Genomic DNA, 26,810 nt, shown 5'->3' with positions numbered 1-26,810 from the left:
AGCCCTTTGGTGATGGACGTTTAACTTGTTTCCAATCTTGGATTTTACCAGCAGTGCTGCCATGACTAACTTTAACCTTGTACCAATGCACATATATCTGTAGAAATAACACTAGGGTCAAAGGAGTGCACATTTGTTCTTTTAATTGTTATTGCCAGATTTTCTTGGAGAAAAATTGTATCAATCTTTTAGTAGCCATAAATGAAAGTGCTTATTTGTATATATCCTTGCTAACAGTGTATAATCAAACATCTTGATGTTTACTAATTTAGTAGGTGAAAGAATGCATCTATAAAATTTTAATTTGTATTTCTCATTATTAATGAGGCACAGCAATTTTTCCTACATTAAGGATCCATTTACATTTCCCTTTTTTTGGAACTATTGGTTCATAGCCTTTCCCATTTTTATATGGGTTTTGGGGCTATTGATTTTTATTTTTATTTTTTTTTAATTTTTTTTTTGGGGGGGGGCTATTGATTTTTAGAATCTCGGTATTCTAAAAAAGGATGTACTAAAGAATTTTCCCTTTTGTGGTATGAATTGCAGATGTTGATGATTATTCATCTTTTGATGTTTCATATGGTGCTTTCTGGAATGAGAAAATTAAATGTTTCTTTAACATATTTGACTTTATCAGTCTTTTTCTGACTTTGGGTTTATACATGATATGTGGAAATGTTTTTGCTACTCCAGATTTCTCCACAACTAGTTCTTGTGCTTTTATGTCTTGAAGCGTTTTAAACCTTGAATCCATTTGGAACTTATCCTAGAATAAGATTATCTGCTTTGCCTTATGTATTTATTGACCATCTTCTGTGTACCTTATGAACAAAGTAGACAAGTACTCGACATCATGGAGCTTATTTTCTCATGGGCTACATACAAGGAAGAGAAGTGACCAAAATTAGGGAAATAGGATGTGGATGGGAGTGCTATTTCAGGTGGCTAGGTTAGGGAAAGAGTCCTCAGATTAGGGGAAGTGGGGCTGTTGATATTCTTTTTGTCGCTGTCACTTCTTTTAAATCCCTCCAATTTTCCTTCTAGATCCCCTTCATTGGAAGTTACTTACACTATACATTTATTGAAATAGAGGAAAGTACAAGTTAGTGGGACAGAGACACATGATCTGTCGTGTTGTTTTGGCTTTACCTCATAAATGTGTCGCTTTGTCTAGACATTCTCCCAGATAGTGTTTAATAGTTAATACATTTAGAGCTTACATTCCTCCTTTTATAGTTGCCACAGGAAGCATGTTAATCATCCTGTCTGCACCCTTTGAAGTGCCTCCCGATCCCACACACCCCCTCCACACCAGGCCCCTCAGCTGTTGAGTGAGCGCCTCACAAAACTGTTTTTAATTTCTTGTTCTTTTCCTCTCAGCCCTTATGTTGGTGGGTTGTTTCATAGACTGTTAGCCCGCCCAAACACCAAACTCTGGGAATTTTTCCCTCTTCCTACTCATGACTGGGATTTCTCCTGAGCATGTGGAGCCGTGGTGCTGGCCTTAGACAGTTATGGTGAGAAAAAGGCCCTTTAGCCCAAGACAGGAAATCCCCACCTTCAGCTGTCAGTGTTGTCTCATTGGTGGGATGTGGCTGCGATCCTGGTGGGTCTTCCCTACCTAATGACTTGTACTTTGGTTTGTGTCTGAGGCAGAAGTCTTCGGTGAGAGGCAGCTATTCCAGTGAAGGCTTTCAGGGATTCTTACCCCTGACTCCTACCCTCTCCGTTACCAAGAGTAAGAATTTACAGCAAGGGACTTCGGAGCTTGTTCCCTTTCCTTTTGTCTAAATGAGATCTTTAAACCTTTACTCAAGTTTATCTTCTAGAGCATAGCTAGAGACACAGGAAGGAAGGGGAATCAGGAGATGTTATCCTCCTGTGTAGTCCATCCAGCATGTATTTCTGATTTTTATCTTGATAATTGGACATTTTCGTCTTAGTGATGAATGTAGAAAAAGCATTGAATAATTTAATTGTTGGTCTTTTTGAACAAATATTCTGATTATATCTAGTATTTTTTTGGTCACAAATAGCAGAAAGCCTACTCAAGCTCTTGTAAACCCACAAAGATTTAAAAAAAAAACAAGAAGTCTAGAGGTGAAATCTAAATTTCAGGAATGGTTTGATCAGGCTTGTTTCCTTCCTCCTTCCCTTTTTTCCTCCCTTCCCTGCCTCCTTTCCCTTTGCCTCCCTTCCCCAACCCTCTCCTCACCTCCCTCTTGCTCCCTTTTTTCTGTTTTTCCTCTGGCGTTTGTACTTGTCAGCTTTGGCTTCTGGTTGATTCCTCTTTGGTTACAGTTCAATCCACTCCCTTCCTCTTGTTCATTCCCATTCTGGGAGGAGGGTAGATTTCCCCCTCTGGCTCTGAGCAAAAATCTGGAGCCTTATTTTGAGTCACACTAACCTAAAACATTCTCTCCAGTTGGGGAAATCCCATATGCTAATTGGCTTAGTCCTGGGTTAACACCCTTTCCCAAGCCAATTACTTGTTAAGGAGGATGAAATTAGACCTATGGCCAGGTACCAACCAGACATTATTTCCAGAGCTTTAGAAATAGGGTCAGGCTTTCCAGATTTTAGGGTTTGAATGTAATTTGCAGAAGAAAGTATACATAATCATGTTTATTGAACAGATACTATGTGCTAAGTCCTATGGGACATGCTCTATATGTAATGACTTATATAATACTCATCACATCCCTGTGATCACTTGTAGGAATGTAGTCAGTGAGAGTGAATTTTGGCTAGGCTATTAACAAGTACTTTACATGCCTAATTCATTCTTCTAGGTGTTAAAAAAAAGTGTTCTTGTGAATTTAGAACTCTTACATAAGTTTTAGCAATAATCCAATATAACCTTGTATTGTGTGTATAAAGAAACGGAATTATTATAAGACTTGATTGCAGCCACATCCAAGTCTACCTTACAGAGTTGAGACTAGAGTAATGAAAAGAACGATTTTATCTCTCTCATGCTCCTGGCAGGCATAGCTAACTGATCTGCTCTTCACTGATAATCATTATACAATCATTTGGAGCTACGTGTGAATTAGAGCTTACTGCCCATCTTTGATCCAGAACTCAGATGGCTAGTCTCATTACCCAGCCCTCTTTCCACCGTGCCAGATGGTCATTTTTATTGTTGGATGGTTACATTAAGTTTTGTGGAAGGCAGTCAGAATTCTAAAAGAACAGGTCTTTGTCACTTCAAGAGTGTTGATTGCGGGACACCTGGGTGGCTCAGTTGGTTAAGCAGCTGCCTTCGGCTCGGGTCATGATCCTGGTGTCCTGGGATCTAGTCCCACATCGGGCTCCTTGCTCAGCAGGGAGCCTGCTTCTCCCTCTGCCTCTGCCTGCCATTCTGTCTGCCTGTGCTCGCTCTCGCTCGCTCTCTCTCTCTGATAAATAAATAAAATCTTAAAAAAAAAAAAAAGAGTGTTGATTGCTTGAAAACCTACTTAATCTGAAGGTTGAAACCTTCAGCTCCAGGGACACCTGGGTGGCTCAGTCAGTTAAGCATCTGCCTTTGGCTCAGGTCATGATCCTGGGGTCCTAGGATTGAGCTCCACGTTGGTTTCCCTGCTCAGCCTGCTTCTCCCTCTTCTATTCCCCCTGCTTGTGTTCCCAGTCTTGCTGTGTTTCTTTCTGTCAAATAAGTAAAGAAAAATCTTTAAGTAAAAAAAACAAAAGAAAGAAAGAAAGCTTTAGGTCTGGAACAAACTTACTTATAGCTTGTAAACACTTGAGATGTTTGGACAGTAAGAATTATGACTTCTTGTTGTTAATACCTCAGATGCTTTTTGTAACCCATTCCTTTTTGTATCTACAAGAAGTAAAAATTAAGTTGCCCCAACTTTAAAAAATATTTGTTTGATTTTGTTGTCTCAATTATTATTAAGAATTTTGACTGCATGTTTAGAGGATAGATTCCATGTGAAAGATACAATTTTTTTTATATCCCAGCTATGTCTAAACATACATTGTTACAGACTTTGTCTTCAAAGGATCAGAATCCTCTAGTCTGTGAATTGCATGCCTGCATAGTGCCTGCTTTACTGCTGCCATACCACATACTCATACAGACATCACTAATCAATCACCCAATCCTTCTGAGCCTCTACTCAGCAGGAGTTTTGTAGCTCAGAACTCCCGGGTTGTCATTACTGGCATCCTTACTCTATGCAATACCCTCTTTTTTTTTTTTTTTTTTTTAAAGATCTTATTTAGAGGGAGCACACAAGCAGAGGGAGCAGAAAAAGGAGAGGAGAAGTTAACTACCAGCTGAGCAGGGATCCCAATGACAGCTCAATCCCAGGACCCTGGGATCATTACTTGAACTGAAGGCAGAGGCTTAACTGAGCCTCGCAGGGGCCCTGCAATACTCTCATTATTAAGGACAATATAATGGGCTTCAGAGAGATCTTAAGCATCAAGATTAGAATCAGGGATCTTCAGTTTATAGATTTGTGCTATTTTCTAGTTTTAACATCTAGTCCTAAGACAGAGATGCTGTGAAATAAAATGAGTAACAGTTGGTATTAAAAAAAGTATACAGGGGCGCCTGGGTGGCTCAGTGGATTAAAGCCTCTGCTTTTGGCTCAGGTCTTGATCCCAGGGTCCTGAGGTTGAGCCCTGCATCAGGCTCTCTGCTCAGCAGGGAGCCTGCTTCCCCCCCACCCCTTCCTGCCTCTCTGCCTACTTGTGATCTCTGTCTGAAGAATAAATAAATAAAATCTTTAAAAAAATAAAAGTATACAGGCATTCCCATGTCTGGTGTTATTGTCTGATAGTATTTCTGGTGTTATGGTTAGCTGTCAATATTCCCTTAAAAACCCACCATTGATGTGAAATGGAGGAATGACCTTTTTATACCTAAAATTTAAAAACAAAAATTTGCCGAACTATTCTATTACCTGGAAGGAAAATTTACATTTTCTTAACTGGTTTAAAAATTAGAATATTCTTATGAATAACATTGAACAATTTCATAATTATACATGCATAAAAGATGAAAACACTGGAGATTAGTAATATGAATGCTTTTTAGCACTTTTTCCTTTTTTCACATATATGGCAAGAAATGTACAAAAGGTAATTAAGTTCCCGATAGTGGAGAATGCAAAAGAATCACAAACTAAATCCCATAAAGCTTTTTAATTAAACAATGGAATGGTTTTAAGATGTGTTTTAGATTTGGGAGAAAAACCATTAATTATAATATTAGGTAAAAAAATGAATACTAATATTTTTGGATTGTTGCTGTTGGTTAAAAGTAGACAACAAGATGCAGGGTAATAAGCCTGGATTCAGGTAATACTTTTAATATAAGTTCCTTGAGGGAGGAATTAATAAGCATATTTGACTAGAAACAGCACATAACATGTATATTAGTTTTCTTTTTAATTAGATTTAGACAGAATTCATTATTTTTAATGGCTTTTCATTAGTGAACAGAAACCGTTATTTGGATATATTATGGTAAAATAAATTCAAGGTGTATGCTTATTTTCTGTGAAGAATCTCTTAGGTATTTAAAGAAATTATTGTTTGGGACGCAAATCCTAGATAGATATTTGAAATTCCTCACTTTTAGATAAAAGTATGATTTTATATACTCTAAAACAGCAAATTTATCTCTTTCTCAAGTCAGATCTTAATAATGAACTGAATTAAATGAGATTGTTTACTTAAATTGCTGAAAAGTCTTACTGCTATATTTATATCTGTTCACATTGGACTTGTCAAATAATATTGCTGGAAGTAGAGGGTCAAAATTAGGTTTTTCTCTCAGATTTTATTTGAATTTTCTTTGAACACAATAACTTAGTTTTGGTACAAAATTTATGTATGTTGACCAAATTCTTGGATTAAATCTGCTTTAAAGAGATACTGAATTTAAAGTAGGTCTTACATGAGCCCAGAGTTACAGTATTTGCCATTATTTTCACGTGGGGAATTCTGTCTGTCTTAAACAGGCCAGTTGGTTAAACTCCAGTTGTGTGATTTATTCACATTACTGTAGAAATATGTCTTCCTGATGCTCATCAGCTGAATTGTAGCATCTCAAAACAAGAAAAATACAGTGGCTTCTTAATGGTACACCAGGGAGGTAGAAGTGGTTCTTTTAATGCACAAATGAGTCATAAATTAAGCTAATAATGTTCTTCCATAACTACAGTTTTTAAAGGTGAGTTTCTCCAACTTTATAATGTTTTTATATAATGTTAAATAATGAAATATCACCCACATGCTTGCTGTGTTTTCTTCAAACAAATCTCTCTTACTTTGGTTTTGCTCAGTGGAAATTCATACAAAGAGCTGAGGACAGCAATCTCAGCATTATCTATAAACCAGTGCCCATCACCTTTATCTGTTAGGCCATAGACCTACTCCCAAATATATAACAGTAAATCCAATAAAATACGGATATTCACAAAACTTAGATTTTATTTGACTTCTGATCAGTTTCATAAATATTTCTTCTTCTCGTCGGAGTAACCACAGGAAAATGACCCTATTGACAAAGAACAACCAGGAAACAAGCAAGGGTGTATTAACTGACTCAACTTCATTCAGAGCTAATGAGTTTTCCCACTCATTTCCATGTTTGGTTTTGCTACTCAAGCTAGAATACCACCATGCAAATTTTTTGGGTGTGTGTGTGTGTGTGTTTTTTCCCTCTTTAGTCTTCTTTGTTCTGTGACAAATTTTCAGTCTTTCCTGGTTGTTCATGACCTTGACGTTTTTGAGGAGTATCAGCCAAGTGTTTCATAGAATGTTCTTCAGTTTGGGTTTGTTTGATGTGTTTTCCTCATGATTAGACAGAGGCTATAGATTTTTAGAAAGAACCTACAGAGGTGATATGCCCTTCTTACCACATCTGTCAAGATGTGCATAATGGTGTGTAGCATCACAGGTGATGGTAACGTTCACTACCTGGTTAAGGTGGAATTACCAGGCTTCTCCACTGGGAAGCTTGCTTTTTCTGTTCTTTGAAAGCTAGGCACTAAGTCCAGCTGTCGATGGGCGTAAGCTCCACTTCCCAGAGCTTCAAGGGTACTTTTTGACTCGCATTCTCCAAAATGGGAAGCACCAGGGCCCAGTATACTTTTCAGTGTTTCAAGGAGTGACTCCCCTGAAATGTCACCTTTAAAGTCCTGCCCTTGGGGAGGTGAGGGCCTCTCTTCTCTCTTTGTATATGGCAAGATGCTTGTATCGACCTGCCTTAGCCTTTGATTGGACTACATGCTTGTTTTCTCCATTAGACAATCAAGTTCTTGAGGGCCTGGGACACATTTTTGTAATAATAGCAGTGGTAGTGTAGCCACTATTTATGGAGTTTTCGTTGTTGGGCTCTTCTTTCATTTGTGTATTTGAGAGAGAGAACAAAGGGAGAGGGAAAGGGAGAAGCAGACACCCCCCCTCCCAACACACACACACACTGAGCAGCGAACCTGACATGTGCCTTGATCCCAGGACCCCAGGATCATGATCTGAGCTGAAGGCAGATGCTTAACCACTGGAACCACCCATATACCCCGTTGTTGGGTACTTCGTAAAGTACTTTCCATTGCTTATCTCATTTAATCCTCAAAACTACCCTATGGCTTGGATACCATTAATTTTCCCCATTGTACAGATGAACAGACTGAGCCTCTGGCAGCTTCAGTTGTCCAGGGTAAACCCAGGTGAACTGTGGCAGCTCCACCTGCTGGCATCCATTTTGTAGCACTGTGGCTGGTACAGAGCAGGTGTCAAGTCCATATTTAAATGTGTACAGTGATGAACTGATGAACAAGACTGGTTTTGGTCTTTAACTGACCTTCTTTCAATAGAGAACTCTGCTAAAGAACAGAAAAAATAAGAGAGCCTTAAAAATAATCATGCTTCAGTAAAGGCATTGAAAGCAAAGTTCTGTCACATTCCTTTCTTTAAAAAAAGTGTAATTGCCTTTAGTGGGCTAGTTAAATTTGCACATACCTTCCATCTTGGGCTTCATAAACTGCTTGTTGTACCTTCTCCCCATTCAGACTAATTTAACCTATTAGTGATGAAAGGAAGGAGGTTGACCTCCTGACTCTTGAAACCAAGGGAGTCAGGAAGAGTAGGAAGAAGTCAGCAGATAAAAGTATAAAATTAAAACTAAAATAGCACCATAGTGTCATTAGGAGACACAACTATGCAACTCTTTAATGTCATCTTCTAATTCATGTATTTGTGCGCAAAAATATGTATTAGCAACACTCTGTAGGTAGGGCTCTGCTTTACGTATGGCAATAATGGTAAACAACACAGAGAAGGAACCTCTTCTGAGAGTCACAAACTAATGAGGAAGACAGACATTAAATTAAGGAGTGGGCAACAAATTACATGAGTGATAGGCTGTCCCAAAGAACACAGGTGTCCATTGCCAAGTTGGTACATGGCCCTTGTGCATATGCCTCATGGAAACCACCAGCGTGTATTGACGGTAACATTAAACCTTTGGGCAGGAGTTTTAAATGCATTCATGGAATTCACTAAAAAGAAAGTAGCTTTCATCACAGGTTGAGTGAGGTTTTACTGCCAATATAGATTCTCTGGCTGCAAATATGTTGGCAGTATGTCTTCATGAAGATTGCATTCCCACAAGACTCTCAACAGGCGAATGGCAAATTACTTTGGGCAGCCCAACCACCCTGTAGTTTCTATGCTCCCAGTCCAGCCCTTTTGGGAAGACAGCCTTGTCTAGTAGGTTGCTATGTCGGAGTTGGTGAGCAATTGAAAACGGGTCCGGTTGCCAACTGCACATGTCCTTCTCATTCTAAGAAAGAGTCAGTAAGGGGAAACTGAAGTGCAAATGACTTTTCCTTCTTATTTTAGATGGAGAATGTCATATCTGAGGGTGGAAGGCTTCTTGCTGATTGGTTTTCTCCCCAAAACTAGGTTTAAGTTAACCACGGTCTTTATTTAGTGTCATGTTTTTTACTTAAAAGCATTTATTCAAACTTCTGAAAAACAAAGCATTCAATACTCTGAGATTGTACAACTGCAAATGATTAATGATATAATTCTCAGCGCTTTATAAAGTGTCTTAACACTGGAGAGATTTATACAGTGTGGAATGGCGATGGTGCTTCGATGTGAGAATAGGTAATCAATACCCCCAAGCTTGGAAAAGCGTTCTATTTCCTCCACTAATGACATAGGGGTTTTTGCAAGGCAAGGGTGTCTGGAGCATGAAGCACTTCAAAGAAAAATTAATTTAAAATCTGAAGTGGAAGATCAGTTTCAATTAAAATTGCACTTGAATGTACATTGGGTAGAAGTGTGAAAGCAAGCATGTAGTCGGCTTAAATCTTGAGATTGTTACCAGTGAATAAATGAATCCCACTGGTACGAACCCTGATTATATTTTTACAGAGTGCTAAATTATATGTCACCCATGTCTAGAAGGTTTTGAGAAATAATATGAATGGAAAGTGTGCTTCTGAGAGTTTTTCTTTATTAGTAGGATAATTACGAGGTGTCTGTGTTTTTACTAAGGACAGCTTGCATTCTTATTTCTTTGGAGTCAAACATGTTTGGATTTGTTTTACTGTGCATTTTTTTCATTGAGTATAATTTTATCGTACTAGTGAGTTTCTAAATGTCATTACACACACACACACATACACGATATTAAAACTTTAGCTTCCAGGGATGCCGTGGTGGTGCAGTCAGTAAGCATCTGGCTTTGGCTCAGGTCATGATCCCAGAATCCTGGGATCAAGCCCAGCCTTGGGTCTCTCTATTCAATGGGGAGCCTGCATCTCCTTTCCCCTCTGCCTGTAGCTCCCTCTGCTTGTGTGTGCCCTCCCTCCTTCCCCCCACTGTCAAATAAATAAAATCTTTTAAAAAAATAAAACATTAGTTTCCATCATTTGAACATATAGGCCCATGAGACACATCAACAATCACTTTATTCCTCTGGAAGAAAATTTAAAGAATGGACAGGAAATTGGAGCTATTCCTTATGTCCCTTTTCCCCTCCTTTTTTCCTTCAAATGTAATGATGCAGATGAAAATAAAGTTTGGCTAGAATATATGCAAATGCACACTCTGTTCCTTTATGACTCATCAGAGTCTTAGGGAATTTGTCCAAGAGGTGAAGAAACATGAGTGAAAAGCACTTGATGCTTCTTCTTTTAGTAAGGAGCCTTATAGTCAAGAAAATGGTGATGTTAACTTTTTCTAGAAAGCCTTATAACACTTGTAAATGATTCTGAAAAGTGCCCTGAGGTTGCTAAACCTTTGTGGAGCAGCTAGCATGTTCTTCCTGATAGTCTTTTCCATCTTCCTGTTTCGGATGAGAATTAGGGAAAATGACCCAGGTGTAGAAGGAAGCCAGGTTATTGGCCAGGTAGCAAGAATATGCATCATTTTTTGGGGGGGGGGTGTCACATCGATTGCTCTTGCAGCCTTGACCATTACTGTGACTAAAAAGATGTTCTGTGGTTGTCTCTTTTTTCATGGGACCATTGTTTACATCAACTGTGAGCTGTATGGACTTAGGGGGTGGGGATATTGATGGCCTGTGTGAACATGGTAGTGTGTTGGGCACAAGTGTGTAGGCTTTTATTCAGCAGTAGGAAGACTTACGGTGTCTCTGTTTCTCCATTCCACGATGCTAGGTTTAGAGAGAGGTAGGAAAAGTACTGGTGGTTGGATGAGTTGGTCTCTTCAGATCACTTTGGCTATTCCATCCTCATCTGATATGTGAAGAAATTTATTTTTATTATTTTTTTTAAAGAGTTTATTTCTTTTTGACAGACAGAAATCACAAGTAGGCAGAGGCAGGCAGAGAGAGAGAGAGAGAGGAGAAGCAGGCTCCCTACTGAGTAGACAACCTGACATGGGGCTCGATCCCAGGACCCTGAGATCATGACCTGAGCTGAAGGCAGAGGTTTACCCACTGAGCCACCCAGGCGCCCCTGATATGTGAAGAAATTTAAAACTGAAACCTAGGTCTCTCTCTCTCTCTCTCTCTCTCTCTATATATATATATATATATATGTATATATATGCACATTATCCTTTATTGTTTGGAAAACCTAAAAATTGTAACATTTAGATTTATTTCATATCCTATTCTTAAAAAGAGATGTAAATCTTTCTAGCAAAGGGTGTTTCCTTTCAAGGGGCCACTCCTGCTTTGTCATGTCAAAAATGTTAAAGGCTGGGTGCAGAAAAAATCTCAGAGCCTGTTATCAACTTAATAGACATCACCCCCAGATTATTTCGTTTCCAAGTAGTGCAGACAGGTGGGTGCAGTATATTTTCTCTGCCCATGCCTTCTTGTTACCCACTAGGATTCTGCACTGTTGCATTTTCATTCCTGCTGCATGTATCCCCCCAAAAGCCTGCCTTTATGTAGTGCTGCATTCATTCTGAGTGCACCTTTATACCCCCATATCCTGTGCCAGGGAGGGATTGAGGAGGAGAGGTGAGTACCTGAATCCACTAATTTACAATTTCTGGCCAAACCGAAAAATCTTCCCCGATTAACCAAAAGATAATCCTGCCTCATTGCCCCACTCTTTGTCATCACTCTCATCCTGTGTTATGTGGCCTTTAATTTTTAATTTTTCCTTTTTCCAGTTCACAGACTCATAGGAGCTGTTGTGTTTGGTATACTGTTGATAATAGCAAAACATGCTGAACAGAAGAAGGTGGTTTCTTGTGAATAAATGCTTTGCTTATTTTAGAAGACTTACTTAGAATTTTTTAAAAATGCGAACAACTCTGACAGCCCTTCTGCTCAGCTCCCTTAATCTGATTACAGATAAAGTAGCAAATGTTTGATTACAAATCAAGAAGCAAAACCATCTTAAGGAACATGTCTTTTCTTTAATCTTATCGCCCTATCAAGCAAATGGCTTGGATCCATAGTTTTCAACAGACTGACATCTTTGGGTGGGAACATTGGCGGGGGGGTGTGGGGTGGGGGTGTGATGTACTTTCAGAGATACAGTGGTTGACTTTTTACATCCTGTTCATTTCACCCCTAACCCTTGAGTCATGAGGACTGAAGTGTGGTTCTCTTTTAACAGGTGCCTATGGTCCTGAGCACTGGGTCACATCTAGTGTCAGCTGCGGGGGCCGTCTCCAGTCTCCCATAGACATTGTAGACCAGCATGCACAGGTCGGCGAAGAGTACCAGGAGCTGCAGCTGGATGGCTTTGACAATGAGTCTTCTAACAAAACCTGGATGAAAAACACAGGGAAGACAGGTAGACTCCTGACTTTTTTACTAGTCAACAAATCAATGGGAAATGGTTTTAGATGGCTCTAATATTTACCTTACCCATGGTTTTTGCTCCTTCAGTAGTGCATGTTGCTATAAGGAACATAGAGTGAGAGCTTTGGAATTAGCTCTTGGTTCGAGAACCAGCCACTTGCTCTACAAGCTGTGTTATTTGGGGCAAATTACTTAACCACTCTGTGCCTCGGGTTTTAGAAATACAATAAGGTGCATAATAAAATATCAGCCTCATAAGGTTGTAAGGATTTAGTGAATCCATATAGGTAAAGTGTATATAAAATGGACTTTCAGAAATCTGCTTTAACCTTTATGGTGACCACCAGCCACATGTGGCTATTTAAATTTAACTATTAAGTCCGTCAGTAAGTAAGGCTAAAGTTCACTCCCTCAGTGGTAATAGCCACATATTTTTTTGTGTGTATATCCCCCCTGACTTTGTTAGGTTGTTTATGTGCAGCGTTTGAAAGCAGAGGATGCACATTAAAATCTTCATGGAGTTTTTTTGGGCGGGGGGGGAGATCTGACTTTTATTTAACATGATATAACTTTAATATATATATAAAATGTGATGATTTGATACATGTTTATATTTTCAAGTAATTACCATACTTGGTTAGTTAACACTCTAATCACTTCACATCCTCCGTTCCCTCCCCCCACCTTCCTTCCTCCCTTCCTTTGTTTCTTTTAGTGAGAACATTTAAGACATACTTTCTTAGCAGCTCTGAAGTATGCAGTAAGGCATTGTTGACTATAGTCCCCATGATTATACATCCCCAGAACTTACTTCTCTTAAAATGGATCTTTATAGCCTTTAATCACATCTTTCCATTTACTGCACATTCAGTCCCTGGCAACCACCATTCTACTCTCTGTTTCTATGATTTCAGCTTTTTTTTTTTTTTTAAAGGTTATTTATTTACTTATTTGACAGAGATCACAAGTAAGCAGAAAGGCAGGCAGAGAGAGAGGGAGAGGGAAACAGGCTCCCGGCTGAGCTGAGAGCCCAATGTGGGACTCGATCTCAGGACCCCGAGATCATGACCTGAGCCAAAGGCAGAGGTTTAACCCACTGAGCCACCCAGGTGCCCCGATTTCAGCTTTTTTAGGTAACATATATAGGTGAGACCATAGTACATTTGTCTTTGTCTGACTTACTTCACTGAATATAATGCCCTTAAGGTCTACCCATGTTGTCACAAATGGCACGATTTCTTTCTTTTTTATGGAAGAGTAATACTCCAATGTATATTTTACTTGTCTGGTCATCAGTTGTGGATACTCATTGTTTCTATGTGTCGTCTCTTGTGAATAATGCTACAGCGAACATGGAGGGGGCAGATATCTCTTTGGGATAGTGATTTCATTTCCTGAAGTAGAATTTCCAGAAGTAGAATTGTTGGATCATATGGTAGTTGTATTTTTAGTGTTTTGAGGAACTGCCATATTCATTTCTGTAGCATCTGCACCAATTTCTGTTTCCACCAACAGTGTACAAGGGTTCTCTTTTCTCCACATCCTCACCAATACTTTCTATGTCTTGTCTTCTTGATAATAGCCATCCTTACAGGTGTGAGGAGCTATCTTATTGTGGGGTTTTTTGTGTTGTTTTTTTTTTTTTCTTTTTTGGAAGACTTTATTTATTTTTTTACTGGAGAGAGAGAGAGAGAACAAATGAGATGGGAGTACGTCAGAGAGAGAAGCAGACTCCCTGAGGAGCTGGGAGCCTGATGTTGGACTTGATCCCCAGACTCCGGGATCATGACCTGACCTGAGGGCAGTTGCTCAACCAACTGAGTCCCCCAGGCGCCGTTATTGTGGTTTTGATTTACATTTTCCTGATGGTCATTGAGCACTTTTCGTGTACCTACTGGCCCTTGGTGTATCTTTGGGAACATGCCTAGGATCTTTTGCCAACTTTTAACCAGGGTTATTGAGTTGTTTTGGGGTTTTGTTTTTATTTTATAGTGGGTTTTTATTGGGGTTTTTTGCATGAGTTCTTTATGTATATTGGGTATTAAAATCTCTATCACATGCATAGTTTGCAAATTTTTTTCCTATTCAATAGATTGCCTTTTTATTTTTTTAAATTGTTTCTTTTGCTGTGGAGAAAGAAGCTTTTTAGTTCAATGTGGTCTCATTTGTTTGGTTTGTTTGTGTTGCTCGTGCTTTTTGTGGTATGTCCAGAAAATCATCACTAAAACCAATGTCTAGGCGCTTTTACCTGATGTTTTCTTCTAGGAGTTTTATGGCTTCAGGTCATACATTAGAGTCTTTAATTCATTTCAAGTTAATTATTGTAAATAATGTAAAGTAGGAGTCTAACTTCATTAACTTTTGCATGAGAATACTTAGTTTTTCCAACGCCATTTATAGAAGAGACAGACTATCCTTTCCCCTGAGTGTTCTTGGCTCTCATGTCAAATATTAGTTGGTTATACATTGTATATGTGTGGGTTTTCTTCTGGACTCTAGATTCTGTTCATCAGTCTGTGTGTGTTGCTACACCAGTATCATACTCTTTTGGTTACTGTAGCTTTGTAGCATAGTTTGAAATGCCTCCAGCTTCATTCTTCTTTCTTAGAATTCCTTTGGCTCTTCAGGGTCTTTTATGGTTCTGTAGAAATTTTAGGTTTTTTTTTACTGTTTCTATGAAGAATACCCATAGACTTTTGATAGCGATTGCACTGAATTTGTGGATCATGGGTAGTGTTAAACCAGCCTTATTTGAAATGCTTGGTAGCCATATATGGTCAGCAGTTACCGTAGGGAGGGAGGCAGCAAGATCAAGTGCATTGTCATTGCAAAAAGGTCTGTTGGACAGCTCTGTGCCAAATGCACAAATGGAAGTAAAATTCTTACCTCTTTGGTTTTTTGCTTTTTTATTTTTTTAAAGATATTTATTTATTTATTTATTTGACACAGAGAGAGAGGGAGGGAGAGAGCATACACAGGCACGGGAAATGGTAGGTAGGGGAGAAGCAGGCTTCCCGCTCAGCTTGGAGTCTGATGCCAGGGTCAATCCCAGGACCCTGAGATCATGACCTGAGCCAAAGGCAGCAGCTTAACTGACTGAGCCACCCAGGTACCCCAAGGTTTTGCTTTAATATTTCCTATTACATTAGAGGACAGAGGAACATGTTCTCCTGTGTTTATATATCAGGCCAGCAACCTGATGCTCCTGCCTTTAATTATCCCCATCGCCCTAATTTGTCTTTGGAAATTTATGAATACAGAACTTCATATTTTCACCATTGCTACTACAAAGAGCTGCCTCCCTCTTAATCACTATTGTGCAATTATCAGTTTCAGATGGTCCATGGAATTAGAGAATGCCTTGCTGTGCTCACACTGTGTGACCTGAAAATAAACACAGAGGTGTTATATTATGTCTCTGCTTAGTGCTACCTGGGTTTCTATTGGTACTAAGTATATTTTTTGTATCTTATTTTTTGACTCTTAAAACTCTAATCCATTAAAACAAGCTCACTGTCTTTCTCTCTTTTTTTGAAATAATCCCTTTGTAACCAAGTGTGTCACTACAAACCATTCTTAGTAATCCTTTTCAACAGCCTTAGCTGGCCACAGCCCCCACACTGGGCTATAACAACTTCAGTGTCAGCCTTTTGGTTTCATTCTTACTGTGGGTCACAAACTTGCCTTTTTCTTTCTTTTTTTTTTTTTTATTTCTTTCTCCTTCCTTCCATCCTTCCTTCTTTCCTTTCTGTTTAAAAATTTTATGTATTTCCTTTGGAATGTGATAACCCCCAGAGTCCAGGGAGGAGAACACAGAGAGAGGAGAGAGAGAAACTCAAGCAGACTCCACTTGAGTGTGGAGCTGGACACGGGGCTCCATCTCACAACCCTGAGATTAGAACCAAGCTGACACCAGGGGTCGGTGTTCAACCAACTGTGCTCCCTCAGGTGCCCCAGAATTGCCTTTTCTTTTGACCTAAGTGGCTACATGGGCGACTTTGGGGGGATCCATTTTCCTTCTCCAAATCAACATTTGTCTGAGATTATTCATGGTTGATTGCTTTGGGTTGGCCTGGTGTGTTCATAGAATTGCTTCTCAAGTCAGCACCATGATTCCTGACTTCAGACTCTTCTTTGTAATGTTCTCATGATCAGTTCTCCTTGCCTTATCTCAGGCTACCCTCTCCTATACCTTAAGTCATCCATCTGGGTCTATCTGCTCAGGAAAAATATGTGTGACTGATAAGGTTATCTGTACACACTTTTTCACCTCTCCCTCCCTTCCCCAATGTAGATTGTATATTTATTGTTACAATTCAGAATTTCTCTACCAGTGGTCCTGCTTTATGTTTCCAATGTGAGCATCCTTTGGAGAACCAGGATGGGAATATTGACTCCCCCAACAATCTGAATTATGCCCTACTGGGTATAATCAGACCTCAGAGCCGAGTGCCACCTCAGTGCCACATTCCAGAACCTGCCAAAGGCAATTCGCTGGGCTCTTTGATGTGGTTTTCTACTTGACTTTCAATGCTTGACAGCCTTCTGCAAAGATAACAGGTTTCAGTGACAGCTTTCAGCTTGGTATCTCCAATGACAGGTTTTAGATGAGTGGGGGGGGTTCACTCAATGCAAGTTGATTCATGACCTTGGTCTTCCAGGAGCTGATTTTCAATCTCTGTCACCGTGCTGACTTCCTGGAGTGATCCACAACTTGTTGCATGTCTGTGTGTATGCCTGGTTTTCTAGCATAGCCATCCAAATATGAGCACATCTATATCAGAATTTGAGAAGAAGCACACCTTTCTGAGAAGCAGAAATAAATCCCTTTGCTTCTCAGACTGTACTTACTGTAAATTCATGACATCATCCTAGACAGACTATATCTCAAATAATCTATGATGATTCTCTAGGACTGTTTTATAAAACACGACAATCATGTATATGCAAGTTTGAACAAGAACCTGGAATTATTTTTCTGTTCTCTTAAGTTTCAACGTATGGTGGTGTAGAAACTTGAGTGCAAAAATCACACTGTGTTGTTCATCTTCTTTGTTTTTTTAAATCTTCTTCTTCTTCCTTTTTTTTAATAAGCACAAACCTAGAAACTTCTTTCATCCTATACTTCTTAAAATGCTAAAGGAGTTCATGAATTTTCAAGTATTTTGGAGAAATGAAGATTCAGTTGCTTTGTCCATTATGCATGGATCATATAAATTCAACTGAAAAACAGTATACAGACAATGTAGGGTGCTGTGTCTAAATTAAGGGTAAGGATTGATAATATTCCCAGTGAGTAGTATTGATAGGTAACCTAGAAAGACACCCATTTATCTTCAGCCCTAACTGAAGTTGAGGTGGACCTACAGCTGGTGGTGTTCCAGAAAAGGAATCTGGACCTAGGAAGGAAGAGACCTCAGAATGTGAGGAGAAAGTAACCAGTAGAGGAAATGCACCAAGTGCTAGAAGTCCAAAAATGAATTCCCTCTGCTGCTACCAGTGGCATGCAAAAACGTGCCACAGGAAAGTCTCCAAAATTCAGCCCTGTCCTAATATAGCTCATGGGAAAAGAAAGGCCTTCCCGGGTTTGGGGACCCCAAATGCTGAAGAGCCCAAGACCCCAGGTAAAGGCCCAGGAAAGAAGTCCTGAATCAAAGAAGAAGCAGAGAAAGAATGAAATTCTTCATTGGGGAGAAAGACCCATAACAGACTCAGGACAAGTTCTTCACTATTTCTAGTAAATCTGCAAGGAAATCTTTCCATACCTCAGAAGCCTGGCCCAGAAATCTCAACATTTCCCAGTTGACCTAAAGTTAGAGCGTCAAGCAGAAGGAAACTTCCAAACTCCCTAAAGAGCTTTTTAAAAATATCCAGGTCCTGCAGTGCCTGGGTGGCTCAGTGGGTTAAAGCCTCTGCCTTTGGCTTAGGTCATGATTTCAGGGTCCTGGGATCGAGCCCCGCATCGGGCTGTCTCCTTGGTGGGGAGCCTGCTTCCTCCTCCCTCTCTCTCTGCCTACTTGTGATCTCTGTCTGCCAAATACATAATTAAAATCTTAAAAAAAAAAAAAAATCCAGGTCCTGACCACTGTTGTAGCCTTCCCCAAAAGTGAGCTCTGGACGTAAGTGCTTTTTGAAAAACCTTGGCAAGTATTACAGGTGTGTGTTTGTGGGTGTAAGAACCTGTCCTTTGAAGTAAATTCATTTTTTAAATTGCTCTTCTGTGTATTTGCTAACATAAGAGAGGAAAAACACAATGCTTCAGTGTGGTTTGTTATTAAAGTGTAACATTTGCTTCTGAGTAAACTGTTGGCATTCCAAAAACATTTGCATTCCAAAAACATTTTTACAAAACCCGATATCATCGAACTAAGGTTTTGCAAGATGTTACCCTTTTGAGGAACTGGACAAAGGGGACAGAAGACCACTGCATTATCTCTTACAACTGCAAGTGAATCTATAATTACCAGAAAAATTAAAAGGTTAATTAAAGAAGCCCCACAGAAGCCACATGGTCTTTCTTTGTTCTGGTTCTTCATTTTATATTTATCTTGGATACCTAGATGAAGAAAAAACTTCTTTTTCGTTCTCCATTAATTTTTAACCAACATGTGGGGTTTTTTTCTCCAAAAGTCCTTTTGTGAATTTTGTTCTTCCAGAAAATAAATTCAGTAGAGAGTATTTATTTTTTGTGATGGAAATTTACAGGTCACTTATCTGTAAAATAGACTGTCTTTTGGATATTAAAATATGAATATAGAAAGTTAATATTTAAAGCAGCCTATTACATACAGACAGTAACTTTCCCATAAAACAGTTTTAATGTTCATATCTGTCTTAACCCCCTGAGAGGGCTATATATCCAATCCAGGATAATCAATAGAGCAAGTTAGTTGTACGTAGCCCACTTCTCGAAAGTTGTCTAAAATATCTTTACAAGACTGATAGCATCTCTCTTTTTCTTCCTGAGAAGCCATAACTGTCTACTGTGCCACTTCTCATTTGATTTCATCTAAAGTTATTTCCCTTTCTTTCATTTTTGTAAAATGAAAAGGTAATGCATTCATCAAGAACATTTCAAGATAATCTTGCTATTCCTAGCATTAGCTTCTAGCTAAATGATCAGAATTTAAGACTTAGACGGTGCTTCTGATGTATGTTAATAAGCCATGGGCTCCTGTGAATTTTAACTATTTGGAGAGCTTTTGGTGTTTGGTGTTCACTACTTTTTCTTTCCTCCCACACCAAGGACAGATAGTCAAGGCATTTGTCATCATGCATTCATTTACTTCCATTTTCCCATTTTATATTTGTCTACTCTGTGTTTTTTCCCTTGCCTACTTTCTTTCCTACTTATTTGCATTTGCCACAGTGCCTTACATCGATGGATTCAGGAAATCATTGTTAAATTAATTAAAGAAGATAGATTACAATAGAGAAAGTATGGAAGCAGCCCAAGTGTCCATCGATAGATGATCAGTTAAAGAAGAGATGCTATATAGATATACAATGGAATATTATTTAGCCGTAAAAAAGAATGAAATCTTATCATTTTAACCACGTGGATGGAGTTAGAGAGTATAATGCTAAATAAAATAAGTCAGAGAAAGACAGATACCATGTGGTCACTCATTTTTAGAATTTAAGAAACAAAAGAAATAAACAAGAAAGAGACAAATCAAGAAACAGACTCTCAACTATGGAGAACAAACTGCTGGTTACAGAGGGAGGGTGAGTGAAACAGATGATAGGCTTTAAGAACACACTTATGTTGAACAGTGAGTCCTGTATAGAATTGTTGAATCACATGAAATTAATAAACTGCTGTATGTTAACTAACTGAAATTAAGATAAAAACTTTAAAAAGTAAAACTTTTCCTGTTTCAGAGGTCTAAATTCTTGGGTTCTTTCCATTCGTCTTGTCTGAACTCTGGAATTCAAGTCAGAGCTGTTTCATTGGGTCTGTCTTTAGCTAGATATGCTACAAGCATGTCTGCTCAGCTCCATTTTTTTCCTCTGACTCCCACAGCCCCAGCCCTTGTGCCATGGTAGTAGAAAGAAGTTTTGGGGTAGATGGAAACGGATTACATGCCAATTACATAACCAGTGATAATGGGAAAACCAGTGCTGTTTTATACAGGGAGACTTAAGTAAATTTTGAATTTTGGGGGTCATGTCTGAGGCCTGTCTTTGTTTTTTAGAGCATAGTTCTCTCGGCTAGATTGATATCTGTCATACATTGTATGATTCAAGGGTCAACTTACCCACTTTATTCATCTTGCTGGGTTTAGCAGTGAGTTCACTGAGACTTGGGATAATCCCATGACTTGACAGCTCCTGGATGTCTGAGGCTGCTCCAACTTAACATGTCCAGTCTCTCCTTAGCAGATGACTATAGTGAAGTCTCAACTTTTGTTCCTACCAACTAGTGTTGCTTTCTTCCCATGCCTTCTTCATTTAGTAGCCAGAATAATTTCATTTCCCAAATCTGATCATATCTGTCTTTCTGTCTCACCCTCTTTCATTCTTGTTCTTTCTTTCAGCCATATCAAGGGCTTTCCATTTCTCTTGGGGATGAAGATAGATTGATCGCTGTCCCTGCCTCATTCCCCAGCTTCTGTGTCACACCCTGCTGTCTGGGCACCAACCACTTGGCTTTGTCTTACTTGCTCTCACTACAGCAGGGCCTTTGCATCAGCTTCTTTTTTTCTGGGCAAGCTCCCCTCTTGTCAGTACTTCCCAAGGTTGCTCCTTTAACTATCAACTCATGTAATTTCATCAGTCCTTGAAGATACCCACTTCCCTTCCCCTGTCTGGGCTTGGACTCCCCTCTTACCACTTGTCCCACTTGCTGAGCTGCTTCTGCTGTTGTTTAGTTGCCAGGACCTGTCTTTCCCCCAGCTGTACCCTCCCTGAAGCCAAGATCTATGCCTGATTCACTAACCTTTTCTTCTCTCGTCATAAGTTGGTAAATATTTGAAGAAATAAATGCCAATGTTAGATAAGCTCATGTTTCTTGACTGCCAGACCAGAATGTTACCCTTTTACCAAGAGCCCTAAGCATCCCCTCGTGGACATCTGCATTTTGGGTGGTCTGGGGGTGGGGGTAAAGGGTCCCACCATCAAGATCCAATCATAGTGGTCTTTTCTCATTTTGTAGTGTTAAAAATTGGTTGGGAATAGTGGAAGTAAATAGCAAGCAGCTAGTTTCCCTGCCATCCATTTTTATTTAACTTTTGGCACCTACTGCTGTTTACTCAGATTTTGGTATGAACATTTGCTTTAGCCCAGCATCATATAGACATGTTGAGTCTAATTTATAAACAGTGGGTGGATGTCCTGCAAACATTGCCATGAATGCCAGGTACTCAGTTATCCCTTCGAGCTCAGGAGAAAACCCAATTCCTTATCTGTCGTGTGACTCCCACCTTTTCCCTCCCGCTGCACACAGCCTATTACTACATTTGGGGGAGCCTCAGACACAGGAGAAGTCTGTAAAAGCTATGGCTTGTCTCCCTAGGATAATAACCTTTATAAACAACGCTTATGCAATTATACAGTGTCATCTTTATGCTGTAATGTCATATAGCAATGACTGTTGTAAGCATCCTCGTTTGTCAATCCTGTGATCTCCCAGCAGACCCGTGAAGCTACTGTTGTAACATTCCAGTTTTAAAGAATGGGAACTAGAGCACCAAGAAATGTAATGCCTTTCCTACAAGTGGAGTGTGACAGGTAGTAGTAGTCAAATTCAGACTCAACTGGCTCCAGAGTCTGTCTCTGTCTCTGTGCCTGTGCTCTGCATTTTACTTCCTGTCTCAGAAGGGTGTAGACCCAAAGCCCTTGGGTGGCTCCTGCTGTGGACTATGAACTCTAGGTTCAGAAACTCCAGATTTGAAGCCTTCGCTCCTTCTGCTCCCTTTGTCGTTCTGCTGTGATTCCATCCCAGTCCACAGTAGTGGTTCAACAACCAGAGGGCCTGTTCTACACTCCCATGTACCTTTCCTGTTTACCCCTCCTTTCCTATCAGTCTCTATCCGTTAGCTGTTATACCATCATGTCGCCTAATCCGATTCAACTTACTTCTGTGGTTTTAAAGTTGAAATTAAAATTCATTACTCCCAGCATGGAGCCCAACTCAGGGCTTGAACTCACAACCCTGAGACTAAGACGTGAGCTGAGATCAGAAGTCAGACACTCAACTGACTGAGCCACCCAGGTGCCCCTTTATTATTATCACAGTAGTATCTACTTACTGTTTTTCTTTCAACTGGCTCTCTTTATTTTAATTACAGAAATTGATTATAAAGGAAAACTTGGTACCAACACCTTAATGGGAAGACCTGTTCTATTTGACTTGGAGAGACTAATACAGGCATATATATGCCTGTGACCTGTGATATAAATCAAATTACCAAAGTTACTAAATTGAGCATAATACTTACTTTTGGGTACAAGGGGGAAATGAGAGAGTATCAGGGAAGTGTGAAGAGCAGATCAGCACCACATTGATATTTTTTTCCCTTTGATGTAAACAAAGCATAGAAACAATCAAGAAGAGAAAATACGTTTTTTTACTCTGTGTTGTAATGAATTCAGAGCATCTATTCAGCACTTAAAATCTCTGTCAAGTCTTGCTGTGGTCCCTGTCCTAGGACACTTTATTTTGTGAGGAAGTCAGTATTGCTTTAAAATGGAACTTGAGGGGTCCCTGGGTGGCTCAGTCAGTTAAGCGTCTGCCTTCAGCTCGGATCATGATCTCAGGGTCCTGGGATAGAGCCCCAAGTCTGTTAGGTTTCCTACTTGGCGGGAATCTGCTCCTCCCTCTGTCCTCCCCCAACCCCTCCCCCTGCTTGTGCATGCTCTCTCTCTCTCATATAAATAAATAAAACCTTTTTTTTTTTTTAATGGAACTTGATCTGAAAAAGGAGAGTCACCCCTTTGTGGGCCCCTCTCTTTGTGGCACGTGAACTCTGTCCATACCTCCACAGAGGAGTCTGACAGGAATCTCCACTGAATGTGTACTTGTTGGCTTTCTGGCTGGTTGGTTAAGGCCTTTCCCTGTGTGATTTCCTTCAGGCATCAAGACAGCCTTGCCCCATTGACCCTTTTAGTGCCATGGGAACAGTGGTGGAGACTGAGGCACAAAGAAGCCAGGTAACTTGGCCCAAGGTCATCTGCTCTAAAGTAAGCAGAACTGGATTCTGACCCAGGTCTGTCCATCTTCTGAGCTCTTAATATATTCTGTGTTCTGTAGGAAGTATCTTCATTTTGTTTTCAAACAGCTCTGTGTCCTCAGTGGTTATCAGAAAATGGTTACGTGATAGCAGAGAAAGTTCTCCCTTCACAGTTTTATAGGTAAACAAAAATAGAAGTCGCATTGAGTGGGGGGAGTAGGAACATGGAGCGTGCTGTGTGCTCTAGTGAGGAAAACAGTAAAATGAAAAATGAGATTAATGTTTCAGATTGTACAGTTCCCTAATTATGCTTTTAATTATTCATATAAAACAAGTAAAATGACCCCTGACAGAGACATAAATGATTTAGGTAAAATCAAATATTTATAAGATGCTGCTGAGTCCCTGGGTATATTGTAACAGATGCACTCAAAATGCTTTGCCTTCATCCTTTGGATGCAAAATGTTACATATAGAATTTATAACAGGATGAGAGTAATCAAAAGTATCTAAGACACTACTGACCTAATTCATAGGTATTTTGGCTTTAGAACTAACGGCATGTGATTGGTTTACTGTGTTTTATCTTATAAAATAGCATACTGTGTTTTAGGGATCTCCAAATGACAACCCCTGCTTGTTTCTGCATTCTTAATGGTGGAAAAAAAAAAATCAAAGGAAGAATGAGATTCCATGACACATGAAAACTATATCCATATTTTAGTTTGGATAAAGTTTTATTGGAACAGTCATTTACATGTTGTGCTTGGCTGCCTCTGTGCTACAAGGACTAGGTTGGGTTGTTGCAACTGGGATCTCAGGGCCCTCAGAGACAATCTTGCCCTTGAGAACATTTGCCAACCCCTATTAAATGTGCCTAGCACACAGCACAGGTAAAACAGCCATCACATGTTTAATCTGCTTAAGAAACACTTGCTTTGACTTCATTTCATCTCTTAATTTGCTGTCCCACTAATTGAACATTCACTGTATATTTTTTCAGAAATTGGAGAAAAACTGTCTTTTGAATGCAATAAAAAGGGATTTATACGAGCAGGGTTCCTTTACTTGCTTTTAATGCTTCCTTTATATAGAGGAGTACTGTAATTGCACTGTTTTAGAGATGGGTCATTAGCCTCGTCCCAATCTTTTACGGAGACCTAATTTTCATGCAGGATTTCTCGCTAAAGCTCGAACTGGGATCTCTTTAGGAAGAAGAAACAGTGATGATACAAAAGCTTTTCTGTGGTTTACAAATTTGGCTGTTGATCACAAACCATGAAGTATATTGGTTGACATCTTACCCATATTTAGCAGCCAGTGAGTGTTTGTTGAATGAATGCATGAATTCACTTTAGAAAACAAACAAACAAAGGGAGTGTCTCACTTCTAAAAGAAAATCTGTTTCTTAATGCATCTGGATACTACATTCCTTTTGGGAAAATAATTGTTATGCCAGTATAAATCCAAGATATTTATTCTCAATTTCTCTTTCCTGTGTTTTAGGAGGAGGATACTTTTGAAAGTTAGGATTTAAATTGACGAAGGTTCCCTATGTTTTGGAATTCTCAGGTGTTCTTTTGGTTGGGTTAAGTAAAATTTTCCTACATGTGAAATAATTTAAAAAAAAAAACCATTACATTAAATCTAGTTATCTGCAGTTATTTGAATGATTTAATGTATAAAATTTTGCCAGCATTTTCCTGGGCACTGTTTTCAATACCATGTTTTCATGATATTCAGTATTTCAAAATTTCAGGGTATTCAGTACCACTGTTTTCAAATACCATGAATGCAACCCCCACCTTTGCCATACGTCTACTGATACTGCCTTAAAATGGAAAGAACCTGCAAATTTTATTTCCTGATATCTTTGTCTAAGCTTTCTAATCAAAGAAACCTGCCTCTCACATCTGGCTTATCATATGTTTTTCCCACCTCATTCCAGAGAACCCAGGGGTAGCCCCAGGAGTCAGTGCTTACAAAAAGAAAAATTCTCCCTCTCCAGGGAGTTTTGGTCATTGAGCGGACTAAGGAGACCCTGATTCAGAGCATCTTACTCTGTGACTGTCTCCATTTTTTTTTTCCTTCTTCTTCTTTTTTTCCCCCCATCTGTGAAATGGATAAGAAATTCTGAGATCATTCCCTGGGAGTTTTCATGATTTAGAGTGAACCAGAGCTTGAGAACAATCTACAGCTAGATTGTGCTAATTTATTCAAACTAGTGTTTTTGACTTGTTTTTCCAACAGGAACGTGAGGAAATAATTCACATCATATAATCTGAACTTTATGGAAGCAGTGGAGGAAGTCATTCAAGTTTTTTTTTTCTGAGATTCACTTTGTTCCCCTTCCCTTCCATATTTTTGCAGTTGCCATCCTTCTGAAGGACGACTATTTTGTAAGTGGTGCTGGCCTGCCTGGCAGATTCAAAGCCGAGAAGGTGGAATTTCACTGGGGACACAGCAATGGCTCTGCGGGCTCAGAACACAGCATCAACGGGAGGCGCTTTCCTGTCGAGGTGAGAAGGCATCAAGATGTCAAGTGTAGCCTTACTTTGGGTCCTCATATTAGTCAGATGCTTTGTCTTTACCCCCAGTGACTTTGTGAATGAAACTTATAGTGTCCATACCTTTGTCTCTGGAAACTGTTTATATACAGCGTGACAGGTGTACATTCCTCCTCAAGCTTCTTACCTTTGTTTGACTGGAGAAGCGTGGGGAAGTCAGCAGCCTTGTGGTTTTGAGTAGACTCACCCCTGGCCAAGGATTTTCAACCATTTGTTTCATCTGGCACAATTTCTTTACTCTGTTTTTCAGAAGTCCCACTTTCTAAAGGTGAAATTCTGAATGAAACTCAGGTTACTGTTTTCGCCCTTTAGAAAAGAGAAAAGTTAGTTGATACATGAAGAGGCATCTCAGAACCTTCTCTCGGTGGGGAAGCTGTTGTAAGGTTTGTTTGCTCCCTGCAGCTGTCGAGAAAGAGGCTGTGGCCATTGGTGGTATGACTCTCAGTTAACATTGCTGGGATCAATGGTGACATTTTGCCTTTCCTGTGTCAGTTTTCTCAAATAGCCTTGCTGCTAGACAGAAGAAAGGTGTGGGTACAAGAGATGGTTTGTTTCTTTTTGGTGAGGTCGGGAAGGAGAGAGCAAGACTCCAGATTCCTTCATTAGTGTTGGTTGGGGCGGTGCACCTTTTCCATTGCTAACCTTGTTTTTACCTTTTACCATCATCAGAATGGGAATATTCTTTTGTTGGTGCACATGAATTTGTTAGGTTTGGTTCTTTTATGTGGTGAGCTTTACACATTTGAGGAAGAACTAAATGGATGTTCCCTCAAGTGTATGATTGGACTCAAATATGGAACAGCA

The 26,810-nt window shown here is 39.5% G+C and overlaps 1 protein-coding gene across 5 annotated transcripts in view; it reads left to right on the top strand.

Moving 5' to 3' along the window:
* The window catches only part of PTPRG (protein tyrosine phosphatase receptor type G), a 698,698-nt gene that overhangs the window by 393,267 nt on the left and 278,621 nt on the right, over nucleotides 1-26,810 (top strand). For all 5 annotated transcript variants that reach the window (XM_013052481.2, XM_013052475.2, XM_004738287.3 and 2 more), the window contains 2 exons: nucleotides 12,078-12,257; nucleotides 25,810-25,958. In XM_013052481.2, coding sequence (XP_012907935.1) covers nucleotides 12,078-12,257; nucleotides 25,810-25,958 — 329 coding nt within the window. The remainder of the gene's footprint in view (nucleotides 1-12,077; nucleotides 12,258-25,809; nucleotides 25,959-26,810) is intronic.

Source organism: Mustela putorius, unplaced genomic scaffold (genome assembly GCF_011764305.1).
Source record: "Mustela putorius furo isolate JIRA1106 unplaced genomic scaffold, ASM1176430v1.1 tig00000095_pilon_pilon_pilon, whole genome shotgun sequence".
NCBI lineage: Eukaryota > Metazoa > Chordata > Mammalia > Carnivora > Mustelidae > Mustela > Mustela putorius.
This window is presented reverse-complemented; position numbering and strand designations above follow the sequence as displayed.